A 23,369-nucleotide genomic window follows, 5' to 3' on the forward strand; every position below is an offset into this window, starting at 1 on the left:
CGGTCTGCTTTTGACCCGAAGCGTCACCCGTGTTATTGAAAGAGCATTCAGAGAATGGAGAAGGGGAAAGGGGAGGATGGGGGGGGGGGGATGGTGCGGAACGTTCCGGGTTAGTCGAGTGCCTCCGCGCAGCCGCAGTCAGAGGACCAGAGGAACAGAGATATTTACCATTGGGTAACAGCTGGGGGACTGCCTGCTGCTGGATACTCCTTTCCCCTGTGCACACACACATCGCAAAAAACACTGCTTTAGTGCTCCAGCTTCAGCTGTGGTGCCCAACCCACACACAACGTTCTCACAATGTTTCATCGTACTTCATAAGAATCTTATTCATTGGCTGGGGCAGACCTTCAACAGTGGCCCACAACAATACGGATCTTGTACAGTAGCAGAACCTTAGGCTATATAATGTAGTTATGACAGCCATTTCTTGGTTGCCATAAAAGTTCATTGCACTGGGCTGGTGCAAGTAGGTAATACAAAAAATGTCAGGTTATATGAAAAGAATCTACACTGAAATTCATTACTCTTGGGTTGTAAGAAAGCAAACTTGTCCAACTGTGATAACAAAACAGACTGGAATACTGAATAGAACTGCAGCGGTCCGGTAAAAATGAGTAACTATTCTATTTACAGTCCCAGTGATCTTTTTAAGCACTGTGACTCGGCAAAGCCATCCTCGCTGTCTTTGTCTTCATCTAAGAGGCGTGCTCCTTAAAACCATACAATAAAAATGGCCTTAAATGCAAACCATTTGAAGAGTGACTGGATCAGGACATTGGCTTACAAACACATACACTATTCAGGCCCATAGGCACGCAAACACATGCACGCACATGCACACACACTCACATGCACAAATACACAAAAACTCACATACCTGTACACATGCACATGTAAACAAAAGCACACATACTGTATGTGCACACACAATGAGTACACAAACACCCACACACACGCACACATACGTCCCCCCCACACACACTTCATCCACACGACTGGCCCCGTTTCAGTGGAGTAAGTTTCAGGGCTGGGCAGACAGATAATGGGGCAAAGACACATTCCGCTGAGTTAGCATTAGCAGAGGATGGCAGCGCATAGCCAGTTAGTAGTTAGAAGGTGACAGGAAAAGGGATGGCAGATCGTTGCCAAGCACGGCTTTGGGAATTACAGATGCACCCAGTTAACATCCCACTTGGTAGATACACTACCCTTTCAGAAAAGCATGCTCCACGGCCCCTGGATTTCCTTGATAAATCATCCCTTTTATCACTGCATATAAGCCTGCCTGTTTCCACCATTGTGATCATCTGGCAAATCAGTGTGGATATGCTGCACCACTTCAAATTAAAAACGCAAATGATGTTTCAAGATTAAGTAACACTGCAAAAATGTCCAGTTTCCAGAGTCCAGTTCTTCCTCCCCTCCCCGGTAATGACTACAGCAGTGTTTCATGGCAGAACAGCACCATTTCTTTTAAATTAGATAATGCATTCCTTGTGAAAATTACACCAGCTTTTCTTGCAAAGCTCATTTTGATACCTTGTTAAGCGATTCTGCACCTGTTTCAACAACACCTCAAAGAAACTGCAGTCTACAGTGCACTGTTGTAAAGTTATACTTTAGGTAATAGTTTGTTTGGTTGAATCATTAGTAGTATCATTAAAAGGAAATTGCTTGAGTTAACCTTTTTTCTCATTTATATTAGTCATAGAGATGTAGTACAAACTGACCTTAGAACTGTGGGGCTGCAATGCTGGCTGCTGAATACCACTGTTTTTTAGCACTACTTAATTTCTACAAGCAAACTTCGAGCCAGAAGGCAGCTGAAAATATGATTCTTTTTCTTCATATAAAGTTCATGTGATTATACTAACGAGGTGCGAAATTGCAATATAAAAGCAAAAGTATGTACTGTCCTCAAAACAAAAAAAGTAGATAATATAGCGTTATCACCTTTTCTGTGGTTGAAAGTGAAAATATGCTGTGCTGACTTGGGATTTCTCTAGCATTATACAGTAAATAGGGCTATACTGTGATACACACAGATGAATATGAAGGTACAGTGAGATTACACTTCTGATAAAAGCCAGCTGAAGACTTGGTGGGCAGGGTCTGTGGAATAGCTGTCTGTACTACGCCAGGGTACTCTGTGTGAAGGCTGCCTTCCGTGGGCATCACCCATATTCAGGAACAAACAGCAAAGCTTAATAAGTCTCAAGATCAGACTTAATACAGTGCTGCATGTAGGTACTATTTAACTTTTAGGTAAACTAAGTAGTAGGTACACTTAGGGGTAGGAAAAGGTGAGCATTTCTGGACTGAATGGCCTCTTCTTGCCATTATGATATATTATGTTATTTAATTTCGAAGCTGACAAGACTGGGACTGAGCTGGGTGGAGCATCATGGGGGTGGGGGTGGGGGTGGGGGGGGGGGTTGATTTGGCACTTCGGCCGGATGCTTTGCTGACCTGACGTGTCTTTGTGGTATGCGCACGGGGTGAACTCTCTCCCCTAATTCCCCACATGGGCACAGGTGAGTGAGAGAAGGCAGTGCTCTGTGTGTCTGTTTTCCATCACCATAGAAACCCGTTTAGCGGAGGTGTCGATTCATCAGCTAGGCCTCGCTGCTGGGACTGCACACCTTGCACTGTTGACAACTGTTGCCATAGAGATAGCCCCCTAGGCAAGCCTCAAACCCACCCCCAATACAGAAATTTGCTCCTTCCATATTGAACTGAAGTGAAAACTGAGAAAATATGCTCACACTCACACACGCATTCACACACACACACACACACACACACACACAAACATTCCGCCCAACATGCGCTGTGAGTGGAGGTGCAGGTGCTATATTAATAAGTCATAAGTGTATTTCAGCATCTGTGTGTATATATGTGTGTGTGTAATGTATGTATGTGTGAGCACCTGTGAATGTCACTGTCCCTGCATGAGTGTGTGTGTGTGTGTGTGTGTGTGCCTGTGATTACAGGTCCGTAACATGTCTGCATCTGCCTGCTATTTGAGGATGTTTATGATCAGCTACTCTGACAGCTTGAGTACTTCCACATGATGTGTTCTCTTCTCCTTTTGTTTAGTTTCCTGCTTTGCAGAAAACTGTGTTTGTGTGTTTGTGTGTGTGTGTGTGCATGCATGTGGATGTGTATGTGTGTGTGTGTGTGTGTGTGAACACATTGGAACTCCAGCTGCACAGAGTGTTGCGTCTGTGGCTAGTGGAAGTTAAAGGGAAGATAACCACTCAGCTGAAACGCCTGCTGTCCACTCTCCTCACTTCTTACACTAACAGAAGGTAGAATTTTATTTTAGCTAAAATAGTATTTTAGCTGCACAAATGTGGACCTTAAAGTTGATTCATTCATTTAGAGCTTGTTGTACACTCACACCTTAAAAACTCTAGGACTGTATTTGTGAGATGAGGGGGAAATGGAGCCTGACATTATAGAGTGAAAACAACACATACAAATACTGCCAATACTACCACCAATGCACACCAAAACAACTGGTCCAGACCATCTTAAAACTGCAATCAACTGGTTAAGATTGTGAAAATGACACAGATAAGACCAGCTGTATAGATTTGATAAAATAAAACATCCCAGATAAGGGGGACATAATTAACTTTCTCCCAGTGTTTGCCTGATATAAACAGTGCCTCGAAGCAGAGCCATCTTCTATCATGTATTGATTCAATGAGCTCATCTGTGTTGTAGGGAAAGCAGTGAGTTGAGGAGGGAGTAAAATCAGCGCTAATAGGGCATGCTGGCCTACAGACTCGAGCTGACGGCCTGTCTTTGGCACTGAGAGCTGCAGTACAGTGAGCTGCATGGCACTTCATTCCAAACAATGAACAATACTGAATGCTGAGTCATTACCCATACACCCATAGCCAGTGACACAGGGCGCCCAAAATACACAGGCCTCTGGCAGTCTCAGCAATCTCACATACTTTCCCCTCAGGTAAGAATGGAGGAATATGGAATATCAAATTATAAATCTGGATCAAAGCATATTTCAAATATTTTAATTCTCTAGTTTCTGGTAAAATAAAAACACTCTTGGCAGATGCAAAATTGTTGCTATACATACCATGTTTTAAGGGTTTTTTTGATGGAATGGAATAATCTTTCTGAAATTTTTTGAAATCTGTGTGGATCTTACAGGTGTCTAAAAGATATTTAAAAAGTATTTAAAATAATCACTCAACCCAGGTAGGTGCGTTGTGCATAGCGATTTCACACAGATGTGTATTGTCCTCATGCATAAGAACTCAGATCAGCCTTACACTCACGCCCCAGACTGTGGCCCAGAGAGACCATAAAGTCCTCTCTCTGCAATTTACAGGCGAAGGTACCCTTTTCCCTTCCCACAGTTTTGGTTTCATTTTTCAAAAAGAAAACACGTCCCCCACCCCCCACCTCCACCCCTGTCCTGAGAGCTTTGGCGCAGTAGCCTCAATTATCCTGTCACTCAGTGTCCCGGCTGCAGCGCGTTTTCGGGGGTTTGTTTCTTTTACAGCGCCGTTATTAACTATCCGCGTGGAGCACTGGTCCGCCAGGGATGGGGGTGAGAGGGGGGGTCGCACCCAAATGCCAGAGACCCGAGTCTCCCCACACCGCACAAGCGAAAGCCAGAGAGCCGGGGAAATGGGTGAGGCTCGCGAGAGAAGAGTTGAGTTTGCCCTTGCCGCCGGCCCTGCGGTCTCCCCGCACACTGCCCGGCTGGATCCCGGTCTTCGGGAAAACCGTCCGCGGAGCCAGGCTCAAGCGCTCCGGGGTCTACCGGAATCAGCTTACGAGCCTCTCGTTTTCCCAGCGACCACGCGTCTGCTTTTCCAGCACAGCTACGAACACGGAGAGACGCACCTGACCGGGATGCGCGGGAGGCTAACACCTGTCCTAGCCGCCCCTGGCGGTGTGGGAAAGTAGCAGTGCGGAAAGGGAAGCAAAGCAAACGCAGGCGCACAGGGAAGCTGGAGGGTCACCCCCGGCGGGAGCAGCGACAGGCACAGAGAGACAGGAAGCTCCTCTTCAGTGTTGTGTGATGAAGTGCTTTCTGGGAAGAAAATGCCAAGCTGTGTGGCTGCTCGCTTTCATGTTCTATGTGACAAGTGCCTCCTCAGACTCTGGCATTTAGAATAAATGTGCCAGTTGAGTGAGTTTACCAGTGATTAGGAATGGAAGCAGTTTTCATGTACATAGTGCAGCCAAGAGACTGCAGGGACTGCAGCTGCTCTATAAAACCAATCAATAAATACTGGTTATCCAGCAAAATAAAAACAATTTTATCTTTCAATGCATGACAAAAACGTAAAGGTCAAGTCGGACATTAGTGCTGAGCATGTAGGGATTATTATTGGGTTTGTGCCTCAGCCTGACAGGTGAAACTGAACGAAGCTTATGTGTCAGAGTGGCTGTTAAACACAATCACTGCTCAACCCTGTCCGACAGGCCTGAGCTTCCCCTCCTGCCAACGCTGAAAACCCTGAATGCAGTCAGCACTGTGAGAACATCCAAACTGGGTCAATTACTTTCTTTTACATTCTTTAATCCTGCAGATAACTAACACATAAAAAAAAAGAAACATATCTTCAACATAAATGATCTATTACATACACCTAGTGAACACTTAATTAGGTAGACCTGTACACCAGCTTGTTAATGCAAATATTTAATCAGCCAATCATGTAGCAGCAACTAAATGCATAAAAGCATGCCGACGTGGTCAAGAGGTTAAGCTGTTTTTCAGACCAAATGTCAGAATGGGGAAGAAATGTGATCTAAGTGACTTTGACCATGGAATTGTTGGGGCCAGACAGGGTGGATTGAGTATTTCAGTAACTGCTGATCTCCCGGGATTTTCACGCAAAACAGTCTCTAGAGTTTGCAGAGGCTGGTGCGAATAACAAAAAAACATCCAGTGAGCAGCAGTTCTGCGGTCAAAAACATGTTAATACGAGAGGCCAGAGGAGAAGGGCCAGACTGGTCAAAGCTGACAAGAAGGTGACGCAAATAACCATGCATTGCAACATTGGTATGCAGAATAGTATTTCTGAAAACACAATGTGTCAAACCTCTAAGTGGATAGGCTACAGCAGCAGAAATAAGTCTAATATATACCTAATAAAGTGCTCACCGAGTGTAGTAATTATAGAGTTTTAATCAATAACATTAACTTGGATTTCAATTATCCAGGATACCGCAGGTGTACTTTCACATTTCACCACCATCTAAAGGGCTATGTAAAACATTTCAAAATAATAGTTCACAATTGACCCAGATTTGGATAACACTGTGATAATTCCTCCAAGAAAGCAGATTAGGGGATTTTTCAGCATTGGCAGTTGGGTAGTTGGCACACTAGCAGCCCCTGCCCGCCCTCACCCCCACCCACCAATGACAGCTGACTCACCTACACATGTCTTTCCGTCAGAGTGCAGGGCGAACTTCATGTGGCAGCCGCACTTGGGCCCCTGGTCTGTGTCCTCGCAGGTGTGCTGGCAACCCCCATTGCCATAGTTACACGTCACTGCCAGATAGCACAGACACACGTCCATAAGAGTGCATTTCAGGTCCAAGCAAACTGCAGTAATGTTCAGGCCATAGGAGAAAACACAGCCTCACAGAAATAACTACCCTGCTGTAAAATCCAGCTATGCCAGTTTGACCAGCTTGAAGACTGAGCTGGTCAAGCTGGTCATAAGCTGGTCTAATTGGGTACGAGCTGGCCAACGAGCATGGACAAGCTGGTCATGAAGCTGCTCTAGCTGGGTCTAAGCTAGTCAACCACCTAGTGCTGGTAGCATGTTTCTGTAAGACCAGCTGGTTGACCAGCAAACAGCAGTTTCAAAGCATAGCTTGAGCTGTTTTTATAAGCTGGGTCTAGAAATATTTGAGGGCATGGCATGCATGTCTATAGCTATTATTTGTAAAATGCTACCACGTTGTGTATCATATATACTGTATGTATTTGTTTCTACACAGATGTCATGCATGTGCGATGGGGTGGGGAGGGGGGGTGGGGGAGGGGTGTTTGCACTTACACTTGCAGTCCCTCATGTTTTTGGTGAGCTGGAACCCTGGCCTGCACTCACAAGCAATGCCTCCTTTGGGTGTTTCTCTGCAGATGTGGGCACAGCCGTGGTTCTTATCCATGCACTTCAGTCCTTCTGAGAACCACAAGGAAGATGGAAAGAGACAGAGACAGAGAGAGAGAGAGCAAGAGAGAGAAAGAGAGATAGAGAGAGACAGAGAGAGAGCGAGAGAGACAGAGAGAGAGAGAATATTAGAATGACTTCTTCTTCCCAGGCCCTGGCCCGACCCTGTTGACAGACACGTGTCCTCAGGCCCACCGTCTCCCGGGTGGCAAGCCTCTCCTGAGCATGCCCAATCGTGTTGAGCTAAATCCTCAACAATAAAGGGGAGCCTGCCCACAAAAGGAAAGAAATTCACACAAGAGCTGATCCCTGCAGCTTTGTAGCGTTAATTAAGATAATCTCAGTTAATAAAGGAATGAGATAATTAAATGAAATTTGAAAAAGACTCCAAAGGGAATCCTTATTTTCAAACACAGTGCGATAGCTCAGAATTCAAGTCCCACAGGGTTAAGTTGTCACTCACAGAGCGTGACTGCTCAGTTGTCTTCATGTGTCTTGTACATGTAGGTACTGATATTTCACAGAGCTTTTTATTGACTATGTCCATAAGCTGGTAAAATCTCCTGACTGAATGAATGTGTGTTAAGCCTTCCCCAAATTTCATACCATAGGCATGGAAGCTATACGTTCAGCTAATATACAGATAATATAATATAAGTTAGATTTAGCCAAACTGCAGTGGAAGGTCTCAGCTCCCTTGGCTGCTGAACCTGGTCTGTTGTTCAGAGTAGCCAGCAGGGGCTGTGGTTCAAGTCCAAAGCAGACCCATCCCCTCGTGTGCCACTCTGGAAAGGTGCTACATGATGCTCCTGTCAAAAAAACTTCTAGCATGATCCCAAACTTCCAGCAGCCTGTAGCATAGTGATTATGACTGGGACCCGTAAGGTTGGTGGCTCAAGCCCCGGTATAGCCACTAAGCAGGGCCCTTAACCTTGCATTGCTCCCTGGGTGCAGCACGATGGCTGTTCACTGCTCCTAAGTAACTAAGGTGGGTCAAAGCAGAGGAATTACTGTACCCCACAGAAAGAGCATACATTACTTAAAATCCAGTATCGCATTAAAGTAATGCTCTATGTTGAAAAGCAATGAGAAGAGCACCATTGGTAATGCCTGAAAACTTCCACGCCACAGATAAAGCTGTCCTTTTTGACTTAATTGGTTGTGAAACAGTATGGTTGGAGAGCACGCACTGAGAAAACCAGATGTGTACTTAGTTAAAAATACATTTCTCTCCTCAGCTTTCTCTTTCAACCCCCCTCCTCCTCCACCTCTTCCCAGAGAAGAAGCCAGCTCCTCATCGTCCTGTGTCTCTCCCTGTTATGCACAGGGGGTGCAGGGGATGCTAGTTGCTCGTGCCATCACTGCTATCAGCTTCATCAAGAAATCTGTCAGGGATGAATGTTTCAGACAGGGAGCTAAACATTCACAATAACTGTACAATAATAGTACAGTATATCAAGAAGTGATAATTCACTGCTATTGATGTGAGAGATGGAGAAGGAGAGTGAGAGAAAATTGTGTCCATGCACGGTTGTGTATGTGTACCTGCATGTGTGTGTGTGTTAGTGGATGCATGCCCATGTGTATTAAACTACATTAAGCATCAAACAGCAGTACTTCAAAATCTCAACAACTCACTGCAGGGCTGACTCAAAGGCCAGCGACCCACTTTCTAACGTGACCTAAATGTTTCATCGTGGTAGCCCCAGCTTTGACTTGATGCGACAGGATGGAACAGCAGCTCCATGGTTATTTATGCTGCCAGGAGAGGTAATGCACAGCTGAAGCCTCAGACTTAGTCATTCACCCCACACCCCACAGCCTTACAGACGTTGCCTCAACATTACAGAGCATGCAAGCAATCAGTGACAACTAAGGTTCCATGAGGAAAATTATATCAAAAAGGTAGAATGTGCTGATATATCTGGGCAGTGTGACAGTCTCGAAAGTTTTGTTTTTTATTAATTATTTATACACTCCAAATGCCCGGCTCTTCAGTCCCCTGTATTATATCTTCTTGTTTTCCACTTATACTGCCAAAGCTGAGCCAGCTTATTTAGTCCGTTTTCACTTAAAGCTGATGTCAGCGCACCCCCTCTCTTTCTATACAGCCTAGAACTCATGGCTGCCTGTGAACATTCACTTTGATTACCCAGTGGCTAGCTGCTAATTAGTGTTGCTTGTTCTGTTAGTAAAGGGATCAGATAGTCCTTGCATTACTGTGGTAGTAGAAAACAAAAAGGAGCTCCAAAAATCAGAGAATGCTGGTAATAGCAAGAGAACAATGTTGACTATCACTGGCAGCTGCTTTCTGGCTATGCTTCAGAGATCCCTGAGGGATTACCAGGTAGTCAAAAATTATCAGGAAGTGATTTTCTATTGGTTGTTACCCATCTGGTGGTGCTCTTCTATGTTTACTACACGTAAGGTGATATCGTACCAACAGTATCTTATTCCTATATATTATCTCTGTTGAAAGGTCAGCCCGGTCTTGAAAATCACCATTCATTCTTTCATTTAAAAAGATAAAGTTGGCTGTCCCCCATTGAAGGCCCATGTCATATTTGTAAAGCAGCACTGTTGATGAATGAAGACTAGCATGCATATCCTGATGATAGCCAGAGTGTCTTTCCCCTCAGCAGTATACCACCTGTGCTAGCCAGTAATGATTAGTGAGGACGGCACTGTTTACAGAGTGAGGTAAGGACTACCCAGCTGACTGAATTCTTGTGCAGCACTATTATTCCCATAACACCCTGCTGCCAGCCCCTACCGGCACAGGTACAGATGGCATTCACTGTAGCAGTGCGAAGAATAAGCACTTTAGGCATACACAACCCTCAGTAGCATTATGATTCTTTCTTTCCGTCCCAATGGTGGAGCAGGCAAACTCAGCTCATTGTCAAACTGAATGATAAATGTGCTCGACTCCTCCTGGGAAAGGGCTGTGTCACTAGGATACAGTAGGCACATAAAGAGGGCAGTGAGCCAACTAGTTTAAAGTTAAAACACATTTGTCAAACAGTTCCTAAGTATCGAAACATAATCAAACATAGCAAAGCAGAGCTGTGCCTCCTGAAGTGGAAGAAAATAAAATTTGGAGGCAACTTGCTTTTGGCGTAGTGTCTGTCTGAATTAAAGCTGAGACACAAATTTCTGTGAATGCTGGGAGGATATTATTTCTCCTTGGCTACTTTGAGAGGCTACTTTTTGCTCAGATCATTTACCAAGGCTGTGTTATATACACGGCCTCCCTCCCCACCCTCTCACCCTACCAGGGACCCATTTCCTCAGCACCGCAGACCCATCTATCAAACCCAGGTCGGGCTGAGGCCAGAACCTGGGCTTCTGCCTCTCCAAAGACCTGTAAACCCAAAGCGCTGACACAATGGCCCTATTCTGCCTGACCAAGGCACGGCCCAGCCTTTGTGGTCTCCCTGAAGCTCGCTGCCAAGTGCCTCTCATTTTTATTATTGCTGCCTTTTTTCTAAGCTTCTGTGAAATATAAAATAGAGATAAATAAAAAAAATCTCCCCTGTTCAGATAATGGATGAGGGAGCTGAGGAGAGCTGAGAGTGATGGAAAAAAGGAAAAAGGAGAATGGAAAGGCTGCCGGTTTGGCGGTATGAATTCCCCAGTTCACTGCCAGTGACCCATAAAACAGCTCCATACGTAGAAACTAATAAAATGATCGCCGAGCGCTTTATTGACAGAGAACAGGATCGAGCCTTATGGGTTAGACATTTGGAGAGCCCTAATGGCTGCCTTGGGACAAATGGGAAGGTGGTTCCCACAAGCTCAGCCATAGGGCCTAGAGCGTGACACATGAACGCCCAGCAATTAACAGCGCACAAACCGCCTTTTCCACTGCCTTATCCACAGCAAGGCCCTACAAGGTCAGGGAGAGACTGGCCACTAGAAATGCAGGGACAGCGTTACAGTCTGACTCACGCAAAACTCCAATTCCCATCAAACTCTAGGAGCAACACTACCCCACAGGTCATGACCTTTATAAGGGTACCTTGTTCCAGAGAAAACATCACAAACATTTTTATGGAAAAGACAAAATGCTTCTTCTCAGAAGTATCCTTTCACAAGGCAAACCACTGAAAAGCTATAATTTGATATTTGCCTCATTCCTATAAACAGAGTTGCTACTCTTTATGCATCATCTCAATGCAATGAATCGGAAAAGCATTTACAAATGTCCTAATATTTTGTAGACAGGGAAACAAATGAGGAAATCCGCAACCTTGTAATTTGTCTTCATTGAAAAAATATTTTGGATGATATTTATGGTCAGACAAACCAAAAATTGAGACACAGTTTTCCACAATCTGTCAATAAAAATGAAATATGACTGTTATCATGTTAATATATTATCACTGTTCTCAGTACACCTAAAAACAATTGCTGAAAAATGCAATAATTAATAAGACCACCGGGCAGTTGTAATCATGAGGCAAACAATAACTATAGCAGGACAAATAAAATATTATGTGTAGCAATAACAGTATACCAATGGGGAAATTAGTAAAGGGCACTCTGGTGTTTAAGAGCGTACAGTTATTATTTCGAAAATTATTTGAAATAATACATTTCATTTTGTTGTTTCTACTCTGAAAAAGCAGCTTTTGTCCTGCCTTATACACACTGTGTATACCAATGGCTGATTGGCTGCATGTGGGCTACAGTTCATGTGAATGGTTTGCTCTTAATGAAGGAGATATCCATCTACTTATCTTAGAGGAGTAACCTGCTCTGCTCAAATCAGCATCCTGCGCAATACACCGATTTACTGCAGAACACAGTGAAATGGGTGAGAAGTGGGAGTTGTGGAGAGCCCCTGTAGATTATCCCAGGAAGTGACAGTGCATTGTGGGTGGAGCTATCACATGTAAATAGCAGCTCATTGATTTAAGGCCTTTCTAGAAGTTTCCAACAGAGAGAGAAGTCTTTTGATTAGTCTGCACACTGTCAGGGACTGACAGCTGGAGGTAGCTGCACCCATAGAGGTTGATGAGGCCTGACTACCCCATCCCTAGATGCCAGCACGATGCCCTGGACCCCATGCCTGGCTATGGAGGAGGGAACCAGTGCTGCTAGGCTTGGCTCCGCCGGCTTTTCTGCGATACCACACGGTTTCTATGGCACCGTGGTCCTAAACAAAGAGCTCCCGGGTAATGAAGGCAGCATTCCTTCCCCCTTGATAACGGGCCGCTGAAACAGGGGGCTGAAACAGCGTGGTGGCCTGGCCAGGCGGCAGTGTGAGGGACGGACCTGGCGACCCGGGCAGCCAGCAGCTCCATCCCCTCGGCTGGGCTCGGAGACAGCCAGCGCTACCGTTTGGGCTCTTTCCAGCGCGCCTGTTCCAAACAGTGCCCGTTGGCATTGTTTTTTCCCTTTGTAGTTTATAAAAAGGAATAAAATGCACTTATACTATTTGGAAACTGTGGCTGAACGTGTATGCATATAACGGCAGGCAGGCAGGCAGGCATTGAGATGTGCATGGAATGGTGTTCCCATAGGATATTTCTGGATGTCTGCGATTAAAATGAGCAGCACCTCCAATGCCAGGAACCGCACTATACATGTTTATATACAGGCTGTGATCCAAGAACAATCCTCGCATAGCTTCCAAATGACCCTGACCATAAAGTGGGAGGAATACTTTGCTGTTACAAACTAGATCAGACACGCTTTTTCAAATGTTTTGGGTTCCTTGCTGTGTGAGGCCATGTTTGTGTCTGGCTGCTTGTGTGAAATTAAGTGTGTGTGTGTGTGTGTTTGTGTGTGTGTGTGCGTGCATGTGTTTGTGTGCAATGATAAGACTGAATTGTGAAATCAACGTTTTTTTTTGTTTTGATGCAGACCCGTGTGTGTGTATTTCAGTAACATGACTAATGACTAAATCTGTCATATTTGTACTTTTGATGCTTCTGCACTTGAATGCGCTTGTGTACAGGTGTGCATGCATGTGTGTGTACACTACGGGCATGTGTGTGCATGTACAGTATGAACGTGAGTGGCTGTCTGGGAAAAGCAATATTAGGGGGCAAACGGTCAGTAACTGACCATGTCTGCGACACCTGCTGTGGACACGTTGTACTCCCCCTCACTCCTCCCCACATTTGCTCAAGGTCACCTTCACCCTTCTCCCCGCAGACCGAGCCGCTGTCAGCAGCTTCAAGCTCCGCCACGGTCCCACCGATCCCGCAAAAGCATTATTACATTATATATTATATTAATAATCTTTTTTTAAATCTCTGAAGCGCTTCCATAAATCAATCTGTAAATGAGCACGTAGACAGCGCTTTCTGAGGCCTCTGGGCCAGGCAACGACAGGAGGGTGTTTAGTGGAAAAAAACGGACTGCCTTGGAAGCGCATCAAACGCGGCGGTGTGCTGGCTGGGGCGGCTCGTCGACGGCCTTGGGCGAAAAACCGGCGCGGCGGGATGAGGGATGCCCGGGCGCTGCTGAGGTATGGAGGCTTCAGCAGCGCGGAGTCCAAGCCGCTGATGTGTATATTTGTTCAGGAGAGGGGAGCGCGGGCCTGTGAAAGGCCAGTCTAGACAAAGCGGCAGAGGAACCGGGAGTAATTTAGAGGGGCTGGGAGAGGGAGAGTCCCGCAGGCCTCGTACAGAGAGAGAGACGCCTTTGATGCCTGACTGATGGCTGGACTTAATAGGTAGCCAAGGGAGCAAAGGGACGTTCCACTGCCTCCACTGCCCTCAACTCCCAATCAAACTTCCCAGTTTCCTGCAGAAAAGGGAAACCGCTTAGTTATAAGGTTGGGCTACAGATCAATGTAGCAGTGCACACTTGCAAAAACAACTTTGTGGTCAGTGAGCAGCCCAACAGGCGGGCAGACAGGCTGGGGCTGCATTTGGGAAGAGTGGAGAGAGAGAGCGAGAAAGAGAGAGGGAGAGAGAGACACACAGAGAAAGAGAGAGAGAGAGCAAGCGAGAGAGAGAGAGAGAGAGAGAGAGAGAGAGAGAGAGAGAGAGAGAGAGAGAGTGCCCTAGACATTCTCTGGGAAACATCTTTAATTTGCTCATTTGAGACGTGGAAGTGAAATACCGAAAGATTGATAAGATTGACAGCTGTAGGTCGAATGTAATCAAAGTCAGTGTTAAGTTAGCAGCCAATTTGCAATGCCTACCTATGCAAAGCAGGAGAAATAGGGAATCAATCCAATTGAGAGCACTACAGAGGGGATTGGCATCCCTTCAAACTGTGAAACCCAATGGATGTGTTCGTATGCCACAGGGAGGATAAGTACATAGATAACACCTTAGCTTACTGTAACCCCAAGTTATACTTAAGGCAGTGCAGAAATGCAAAAACTCTCTGCATTGCTCTCTTCCTGTAGAGTTCCTGTTTTCGTTTTATAATAGAAGTTACACAATGAGTCGATAAAAAAACTTTTTTGACAGGTATTTAAAATGGAAAAAAGGTTTTTCATAGCCAATTGTCAAATTCATAAATGAAAGGGTGACAGGTGAACAAATTGCTTTGTAAATAGCTACTATGCTTTTGTAGTATGTATTACGCAACTTGTATTATTCTGAACAATGATGCATACTTTAAGGGAGAGGTCAACCTTTAATTAAGCCTGTGACCATGATATAACTTAATATAGAGTACATTTTCAAGACATTGCCAGTGCATACATGTAGAAGTGTTCCAGTCCCCGGTCATCAGATGATGGGGTGAGAGGAACACTGACAGTCTCCACCACTCTGCATAAGAGATAACTAACTGTCATGTATATAATTTTGCAATGGTCAGATAACGCAACAGACCATAAAATGCTCAGGGAATGTGTACAATCTAACAGGATCAGATCAGTAAATCTTTGTAAGGCAGACTGTTTTTGAATCTGGTTCTGAATAATTTGAAGTGATTTAAAGCCTATAAATTGCAACTGAACAACAATTTAAACAAAAATTTAAACAACACAGCAACTAGAGATTACAGAAAAGAAATACTTAATGAGCTTTCTCCATGGGGGTAGGTTTGCATTTCCATTTAATAACAGTATAACTTCATCATACCAATTGCAAAGATAGGAATTCAATTTAATACAATTTTTACCAAGTAAAAATCCACTCATAATTTAACCATCTTCATCCACCTTCTTTCAAAAGTTCCACACATATGAAGAACAAGAGCGCATGGTGACATATTCCATAAAAATATATTACTGTGAATTTGCTCCAATAAGCCTGGTTTGTAATCCACATTCAAATGGTTTTTTTTGCCCTTAACACCACATCTTCCATTGCAATTCACTCCAGCACATCCCATTAGGAGAATATGTATTTTGCCCAGTAGCAGTATAGGATGTTGCACATTAGTCAGACAGACTTGTGCTCTTAATATGGACGAACATACCAACAAATAACAAAATGTTCTTACAACAATCTTACAACATTCCCTAAACACTACTGAGGTGCTATGTCATAGAACGGCTTTCATATTACGGCTGATAAAATTCAGCTGTTCACAAGCAGCTTGGCAACATCTTGATTGCATCTTTCCTTTTTTGCTCTGAATTTTACATTTCAGTGCTGCTAGGAAAACGTACTACTGAAAGTATATTAATAAAAATACCTTTTCACATTTTGTCAATGCCAAAATATAACAATGCTCTGCATGCTGAGTGACACCAACTCCTGATAGCAGAAGCTAAATTGCTGCCAATCGCCCTACTAATCCATCCCAGGAGACAGATGTACAGTGGAGGTGCAGAAGCTGAACTTATTCAACCAATTATGTGTGAACCTGTGTCTAACTGACATAATTATTGCTTAGACATATCTATTTTAAAATTCCATTGACAGTTGAATTTAAGGCTTGCACATGAGTTTCAAAAAGGGGCCATGTCTATGAAGACCATGCCTTGAAGTGCACAGAGCATGCTCTGTCTGTGCACTCTATAAAGAAAGTTCTGGTCTGCTTTAGATGGCTTTTAACAAGTAGTAGAAACTACCATCATTTAAGAAAATATCTTTAAATTACATATCATTATGAAAAACTGTCTGCAGTGTGTGTATGTGTGTGTGTGTGTGTGTGTGTGTGTGAGAGAGAGAGAGAGAGAGAGAGAGAGAGAGAGAGAGAGAGAAAGAGAAAGAGAAAGAGAGAGAGAGAGAGAGAGAGAGAGAGAGAGAGAGAGAGAGAGCATCATATTGTTGGGGGTTATACCAGATGTCCCCCGAATCCAGGTGATGGACTGGAAGAGACATTGCCTGGAATGCTCACAAGAGGCAGGTCTGTGTGTTTCGAGGACGTGAGTGACCTTGGCATGTGAGTGACCTTGTAACAGCGAAATCCATCTATTATCAACCTAGTCATTTTCCCACTGAGCTACAACAGCAAGCGAATGGCTTCCGATTCCTATTACCATGGTTACAGCACTTTATGAAAGGTTCTAAGACACAAAGCCTTTAGCCTTGCACTGACCTCCTTCAGCAATGCAACAGGTGGGCCTACTTTTACCTACCTCTATTGCAAGATATCATAGCCCAGTGTTTCCAAATGTTGCAAAGTACAACCCAACCCAGAGGTTATGGGACACTGAAAACTAATGTGCCAAATGTTTGTTTTGTAGCACAATTAGTTTCCAATACCACTTTCAGGTTTAATACACAGTCTTAATTACTGTGTATTAAATTACTTAATTACTTACTTTTTTGTTGCTATAGCTAACTGCTCAGTGACATGGTTTTGTGTTTGTCAAGTTTCATGTTTGTCATGTCATGTTTTATGGTAGTCTTGTATCACCACGTTTTTATGTTTCATGTCATGTTATGTTTCATGTTTAGTTGTTGTTACGATTTAATTGTTAGTCTTGCCATGTCATGTTCTTGTCATTGTTCTTGTTCTTGTTATTGTCATATTGTCATATTTCGCAAACTTGTTATGTCACGATTTATGTTTGTTTCATGTTATGTTCTGTTCATTGATTAGCATACACTTCTTTGTGTCTTTCTGTAAACCTTGCATTCCTGCTTTCTCTCTCTCCCTTTCTGTCACTCACACCCTAATTGTTTCAATTTCCCTTGTCTTCTTACTAATCTACTAACGCTAGATCTGGATTGGGTAATACTAACATTCTAACCATGTGTTCATGTTACCTTACATTTCTTGTGCATGTCATTTACTAATTTAGCTAGGGCAGGATAGGTTTATTACTAACGATTACCAATTACCTTGTTAACTTGTCAATCCTCCACACCTGATTTCCATTCTCATGCTGCTCTCAAACTAATTGTCTACACCTGTCTACACCTGGATATAAAGCTCAGTTTCATGTCATGTCTTTGTGAAATTGTTGCTGCCTGTTCGTCAGTGCACCGGGTGAGTGTTATTGTCAAGCCATTTGGCTACCCGTTATGAGCCAAGCCTGTTTATTGACCATTGTTTATTGACTTCTGTTTCGTTGACCATCGCCTGCCTGTACCATGACTTTGCCTGCTGTTTTTGTGCTTTTGCCCCGCGGAGCAGACTTCGGTCTTGACTCTTGCACCGTCATTGACCCTGAGCCTGCCTACCGTCCGCCTGTACTTCTGCCCCGCTGACAGCTTTCCTGGCTACCGGACTTCCCGCATGGTGTACTGATTACGAGACTGCCTTCTCCCTCGGTACTGCGCTTTGGTTTTCTGGCTGGATATTTACGTATATGAACATTGCTTGTTTTTGACTACGCTCTCTGGATATTCCCCAAATAAAGCCCTGACGGGACTTTACTACACTGCTCTTAGTGTACATGCACTGAGTTGTGCATTTTGGGTCCAAACCCCCCACACACCCGTCTCAATGTTTTCTCTATGTGTACTTCCAGTATTAAAATGTCTTACTAAAAGACAACATGGCAGGCTGCTGCCTGGCTACTTTGCAGGAGCGCAACTAGAATTTGAGGTTTGGGGAGGCTAAGCCCCCTCAGAGAAAATGTCAGCAAAGTTTAGGGAATAGCACATTCACAATGCGTATGCCAGACAATGGTAAACCAGGCAAATAACTTCATATAGATAAGCAACTTCTTAGGTTTAAACATTGCATATAATTTACAGCCTTCCTGACTCGATCACCGGGCTAGGAGTTCGCTAGCCAGCTTGCAAGGTAGGAATTGCTAATTGCTAATGTTATTGTGTTCAGGAAGAGAAAGTTACTTTATATTTCTGTTTGAGGGAAAAACTGACCCAGTTTCAATCTAGGGACATACACGTACTTTGAGCAGTCCTTCACACTGAATCTGAAGGACTGCTCAAAGATCTGTTTTGAAGATTGAAGGATTTCTACATCTTATAGAAATTAATGTGATGTCACATTCATTGTGTAAATGTTTACATGAACTGAGTGTTTAAATGAACTCATACCTTTGGAAACAAATCAAATAAATGCAAAAATAACCTATTAATTTCAAATTTCCACTGTTATGCGTGAGAAATAAATGCTTTTACGAACATAATAGAATTGCTCCAGGACAGATAACTGGGAAGCAATTCAAATTATGATTCCACTTACGAATTAGTCTCTAAAGGCATGCTAATCTATTTTTTGTTTAAACCTAAAAACAAACTCCCAGACAGGGACACAAAGAAAAGCATATAATCTAACATTATTCTGCTTTCACATGCTTAACTAATTGAAGGGACACACTGATCCTACATTATTAGCTCTCAACCTAGTTTAAAAACCTTCTATACTGAATAAAAAAAGTAAAAAAATATATATATTCTCCTTTAGGGCAATGACTCTGGTGTTTCACTTCTAGAGTAATGGTAGCATTAATACCTTTCAACCACCTACTTTTATTTCAGGGCCCACTGAAAAATCATGAATTTACTGACCCCACAGGTACCCTCACTGAAACCAAATACAGGGACTAATGTAACATCCCATCATTGCACATCATACATATTTCCAAATGCAGTATTTTTGTGTTACAGCCATATGTGGGCAATAAGGTTCTACCCATTCTCCCTCTTTTAAAAAAATGAACAGAATAAAACATAAAGAGGAGGGTCATCTTTAACCCCAAATGGTATAACTCACAACCGCTAAGCACTTTGGCTGGCCTTTCAAAAGGCCTTATTTCCTAACAGTGGGGGAGAGATGTTAGCAGTAAATAAATGAACTGTTACATTCTGCCAGGAAAGACGGAAGCCTTCATTGTGGGGAGAGGTATTCCCTTGGAACCCGGCAGGTCTAATAAAAGCCAGATGAATGGCGGCCCTGTCATTAGCCACGGAAGCTGGCAGCCTCCTGCTACCTAATTGGCTGGCCCTCTCCACTAACAAGAGATTCCAACGAGCTAGAGACTCGCATAATCTGCCAACCCCCATCCCCATGCTGGGTACCTTACCCAACTGATGAAAGGAGGCGGGTAGAGGTAATGTCGGTAATAAAACTGAAATGATGTAGCATTTGGGCAGGGCAGGGCAGACTGTCTTGCTGGGAGAAACTGGCATAAAAATGTAATATATGACAGTTGCACAACTGGTGTGATCCCTGCAATGTACGTTCATATAATCGTTTGTTCAAACCAAAAGGTGAAGGCAGAGAACAGTCTGCATGGCGCAATTCAGTCTATTAACCGGCTAAGCTCAATTCAGGCCTCTGCACTTCTTTGTTCTCTGACAGCACGGTTTCTGTTTGAAAAGACTCGCTGCAATAATAGGCACATGGCTGTTGTTACCATCTTTTTGTGTTCTAAAAGAAAAATAGCAGGGCAGCGATCTTTTGAGGATGGAGAGTGTGGATTTATAGACTTTCTCATTTCTCCTTCCAAATGGATTTAGTCCGGGAGCAATAAAGCCAACATTAAAAAGAACAATTGAAGATTAACAGGGGACATTAATCAAAAATATTCTGCTTGGCTGGCTTCGGACATGCCTGCTGCAAGACCGGCGAGCAGCCTCTTTGAAATACATGATACAGCTATTTGCCTGACTCAAATAACACTGCACTTATGAAACGCAAACATTGACAATAAAGTAGGCCAGATTTATCTTATAAGCCAAACTTCTGAGGCCCAGTGACTTCCACTTGGGCTGTATTACCACAGAAATGATTAAAGTATATCTCACAGCTTCATCATAGGGCCTATACTGCACCTAGAGCATTCTTGATTATAATTAATCCCATAGAATTCCAAATTGCCATGATTGTATGAAATTGTATTACATTGCAAACCCTCTAGTTGAGTATTCTGTGAGCAGAAAGCAGGTCTTGAGAACATATGACAGCTTCACGTGGACTGCCGGGGACTGCTGCACTGGTGACTAAAGCAGAGCACAAAATGGCCTTGAACAGCACTTGAAAATGGCTTTAGTGTCGCCTTCTCACCCCGAGGACCAGGACAGAATATATTACTGCTGCAGTCTCATTGTCAGGTACTAATTCTTAGAGAAAGCCTCGAATTGCCTAATAATCCTACTGGCTGCATCCAGTCTCCTGTTCATTTCTCCCTTTAGTTTTTTCTCTTCGCTGGTCTGAAGCTTGATATGAAGCTTATCAACACCATTCCCTCCAGCAAGAACAGAACAGCTCTGCGCAGCATCACGTGAAATCGTTATCAAGTATTTCAGAACTGCTGATTTTGTTAAACTTTTTTTAATTAAATGACAATTTATAAAGTCATTATTTCCTAAGTACAACACTTTGAAGACACAGAAGGAAAAAAAGTCTGGGATTTATGTAACATAATGATACATTAAGCTGGCTCAGAGTAGCAATTAAAATGATTATGGCGTTATTAAATCATCCAAGAAAAAGAATGTTACCCAGACCGAATTAGAAATATAAAATAGCAACATGACAGTAAATGGGTGTTTCACGGAGAGTGGTGGCACACTGTATCACCGTGCACCTGGCATGGTTTAACTGGTCTTGTTATTCTGCGGTGTGACGCTGCGGTGTACTGACCTTTTGGCCTCTGGATGCAGGTGTGCTGGTTGTCACTCAGGAAGAAGCCTTCTCGACAGCGGCACTCATAGCTGCCCATCATGTTGACGCAGATCTGCTGGCATCCGCCGTTCCCCTCTGAGCACTCGTCCACGTCTGCCGCGACAAACACGCACACACACACACGCGCACACACACACGCACACACGCACACACACACGCACTCACACACACATGCACACAGGCACACGCACGCACGCACACGCACACGCATGCACGCACGCACACGCACGCACACACACACACACACACACACAATTACAATCAGTTGTTATCGCGGAAGCTTCTATCCAGAATGCCTTAGAGTAGCTGCTTTCAATTAAGGTGGGTGCATATGCTGTCAGCATATCGTAATGATTGCAAGGAGAACTATTGCATCATTGCATTTTAAAAATAGATGCTAACAGCAATCATAGTTCAGTAGGATTCAGAAATACAATAATATTGCATAGAGACACACAGTCTTCCCCCCCCACTGCACCATACAGAAGTTACGGGGGGAGACGTCTCTAGATCAGTGGTGACTTCAGGAGGGCTGCAGTGTCTGCAGGTATTTGTGGTTTCCTTCCTTCGGCAGCCAATTAAGGCCTTGATAATGAGGTGTGTTGATTCTTTAGCCAATCGATGGCTTAAATGAATCACCGGTGCTGAAACACACTGAAAAACAGCAGACACTGCAACCCTCCAGGACAGGACTCATGTGCTCTACATTCTGGGTTTTCAACAGGGGCATCGCAGGTATTGTAGGAGATCCCTGGCCAGATTGGATATGCAATGACAATAGGTTTGGGAACAAAAAATCTAAATATAATTTTAAATATATATATACAATACTGTGCAGAAGTCTTAGGCACCCTAGACTTTATTATATATATGTTTCTTTTTTTGTGTGTGTTATTATAAAAGAACACATTTGAGATTTCCAAATATTCATTTTCCAAAAGATTTAATTTTACAGAGACATTTTTGTATTAAATTTTTTTTAAGTGACATATTACTGGAAGCAATTGACTACTTTTTACATAAAAACTTGATCAAGGCTGTCTGAGGAAGCAAGGAACCAACTAAAGTCTGCAGAAGAACTGTGGTAAGTGCTCCAACATACTTGGAACAACCTCCCTGCTGATTGTCTTATAAAACTGCAGGACAGCGTTGGCTATCTCAGAGAAGTGATGCAGTTTTAACACCGAAGGGTGTTCACAAAAAATATTGATTTGATTCAGCTTTTAACTATTCTGCCAAATTACTAAAATGTACCGTCAGATGTATCATATGTTTATTTAGGACCTTTCATTGAATTATTTTTGAAAGAGCCATATCTCTACAGAGTGTTAAGACTTTTGCACAGTACTGTAGAATTCTGGACGGGGTCCGAGCCTCCGAGCAGATGAGGTTAAACCCCGCCTGCTCTACATAGTCTTGCCCTCTCCTTGAACCATGAACCCTTAATGTTGAATGCCCTGAATAACATCACATTGTTCTAAGACACACATTATTAAGATCGTAAACATTGTACTGCCACCATCAACACTGTTAATGAGTGTGGCAGTAAGGGAGATGGTTATCTCTATGCCTGGGGAGAGGAAATGCATGAAGAACGAGTGGAAGAAAGGAGATGTATGGTCGTACTGCTGCAAGGCATCTCACTTTATCCTATAATGCAGCAGTTCCTAAGCTATGGCTCAAGACCTACTGGCAGATCCTGAGACGGACTGAAGACATACAGAAAAAAGTAACTTGCAGAAAAGTAAATATTGGACTGCAGTGGTTAGTGTACACACAGTTGTTCTTACATATATTAAGACTATTTAGTAATACACAATATTCAACATTTTAATTAAGGGTGGATAACAGGGAATGTATTCACAGACTAAGTTGTTCCTGGTATCAGAATTTCTGGGGAACCCCACTCAAATTTCTCAGCCTTGGCCCAAGTGAGACAAAGAAAGCACTTCAAACAAAGTGTTTGAACAGGGGAGTGTGACAACACAGCAAGACAATTAAATGACATGTAATTCCAGGAGAGAATTCCCAGAATGGCCACAGAGAAGAATGGATCTGCCGAACCGGGGAGAGCGGGAAAGGAGGGAAGGTTACTCAGTAACCTTGGCGGAGGAGAGCGGGGTTTGGCCACGCTCCGTTTGACGCAGCGGCAGGTTCTCCAGCTAAAAGAAGCCTTCAATCAGGAGGGGCCCGCTGGGGGAAAAACGTTCGTCACGC

The 23,369-nt window shown here is 43.6% G+C and overlaps 1 protein-coding gene across 2 annotated transcripts in view; it reads right to left on the bottom strand.

The window, feature by feature from the left end:
* Positions 1-23,369, bottom strand: part of scube3 (signal peptide, CUB domain, EGF-like 3) — a 99,079-nt gene that overhangs the window by 37,087 nt on the left and 38,623 nt on the right. The window contains exons 4-7 of one of the 2 annotated variants that reach the window (XM_061258430.1): positions 21,111-21,245; positions 7,065-7,190; positions 6,434-6,550; positions 169-216 (exon numbers count right to left, since the gene is read on the bottom strand). In XM_061258430.1, the coding sequence (XP_061114414.1) occupies positions 169-216; positions 6,434-6,550; positions 7,065-7,190; positions 21,111-21,245 (426 nt within the window). The remainder of the gene's footprint in view (positions 1-168; positions 217-6,433; positions 6,551-7,064; positions 7,191-21,110; positions 21,246-23,369) is intronic. The other variant, XM_061258431.1, reaches the window with a different exon arrangement.

This window comes from Conger conger, chromosome 10 (genome assembly GCF_963514075.1).
Source record: "Conger conger chromosome 10, fConCon1.1, whole genome shotgun sequence".
NCBI lineage: Eukaryota > Metazoa > Chordata > Actinopteri > Anguilliformes > Congridae > Conger > Conger conger.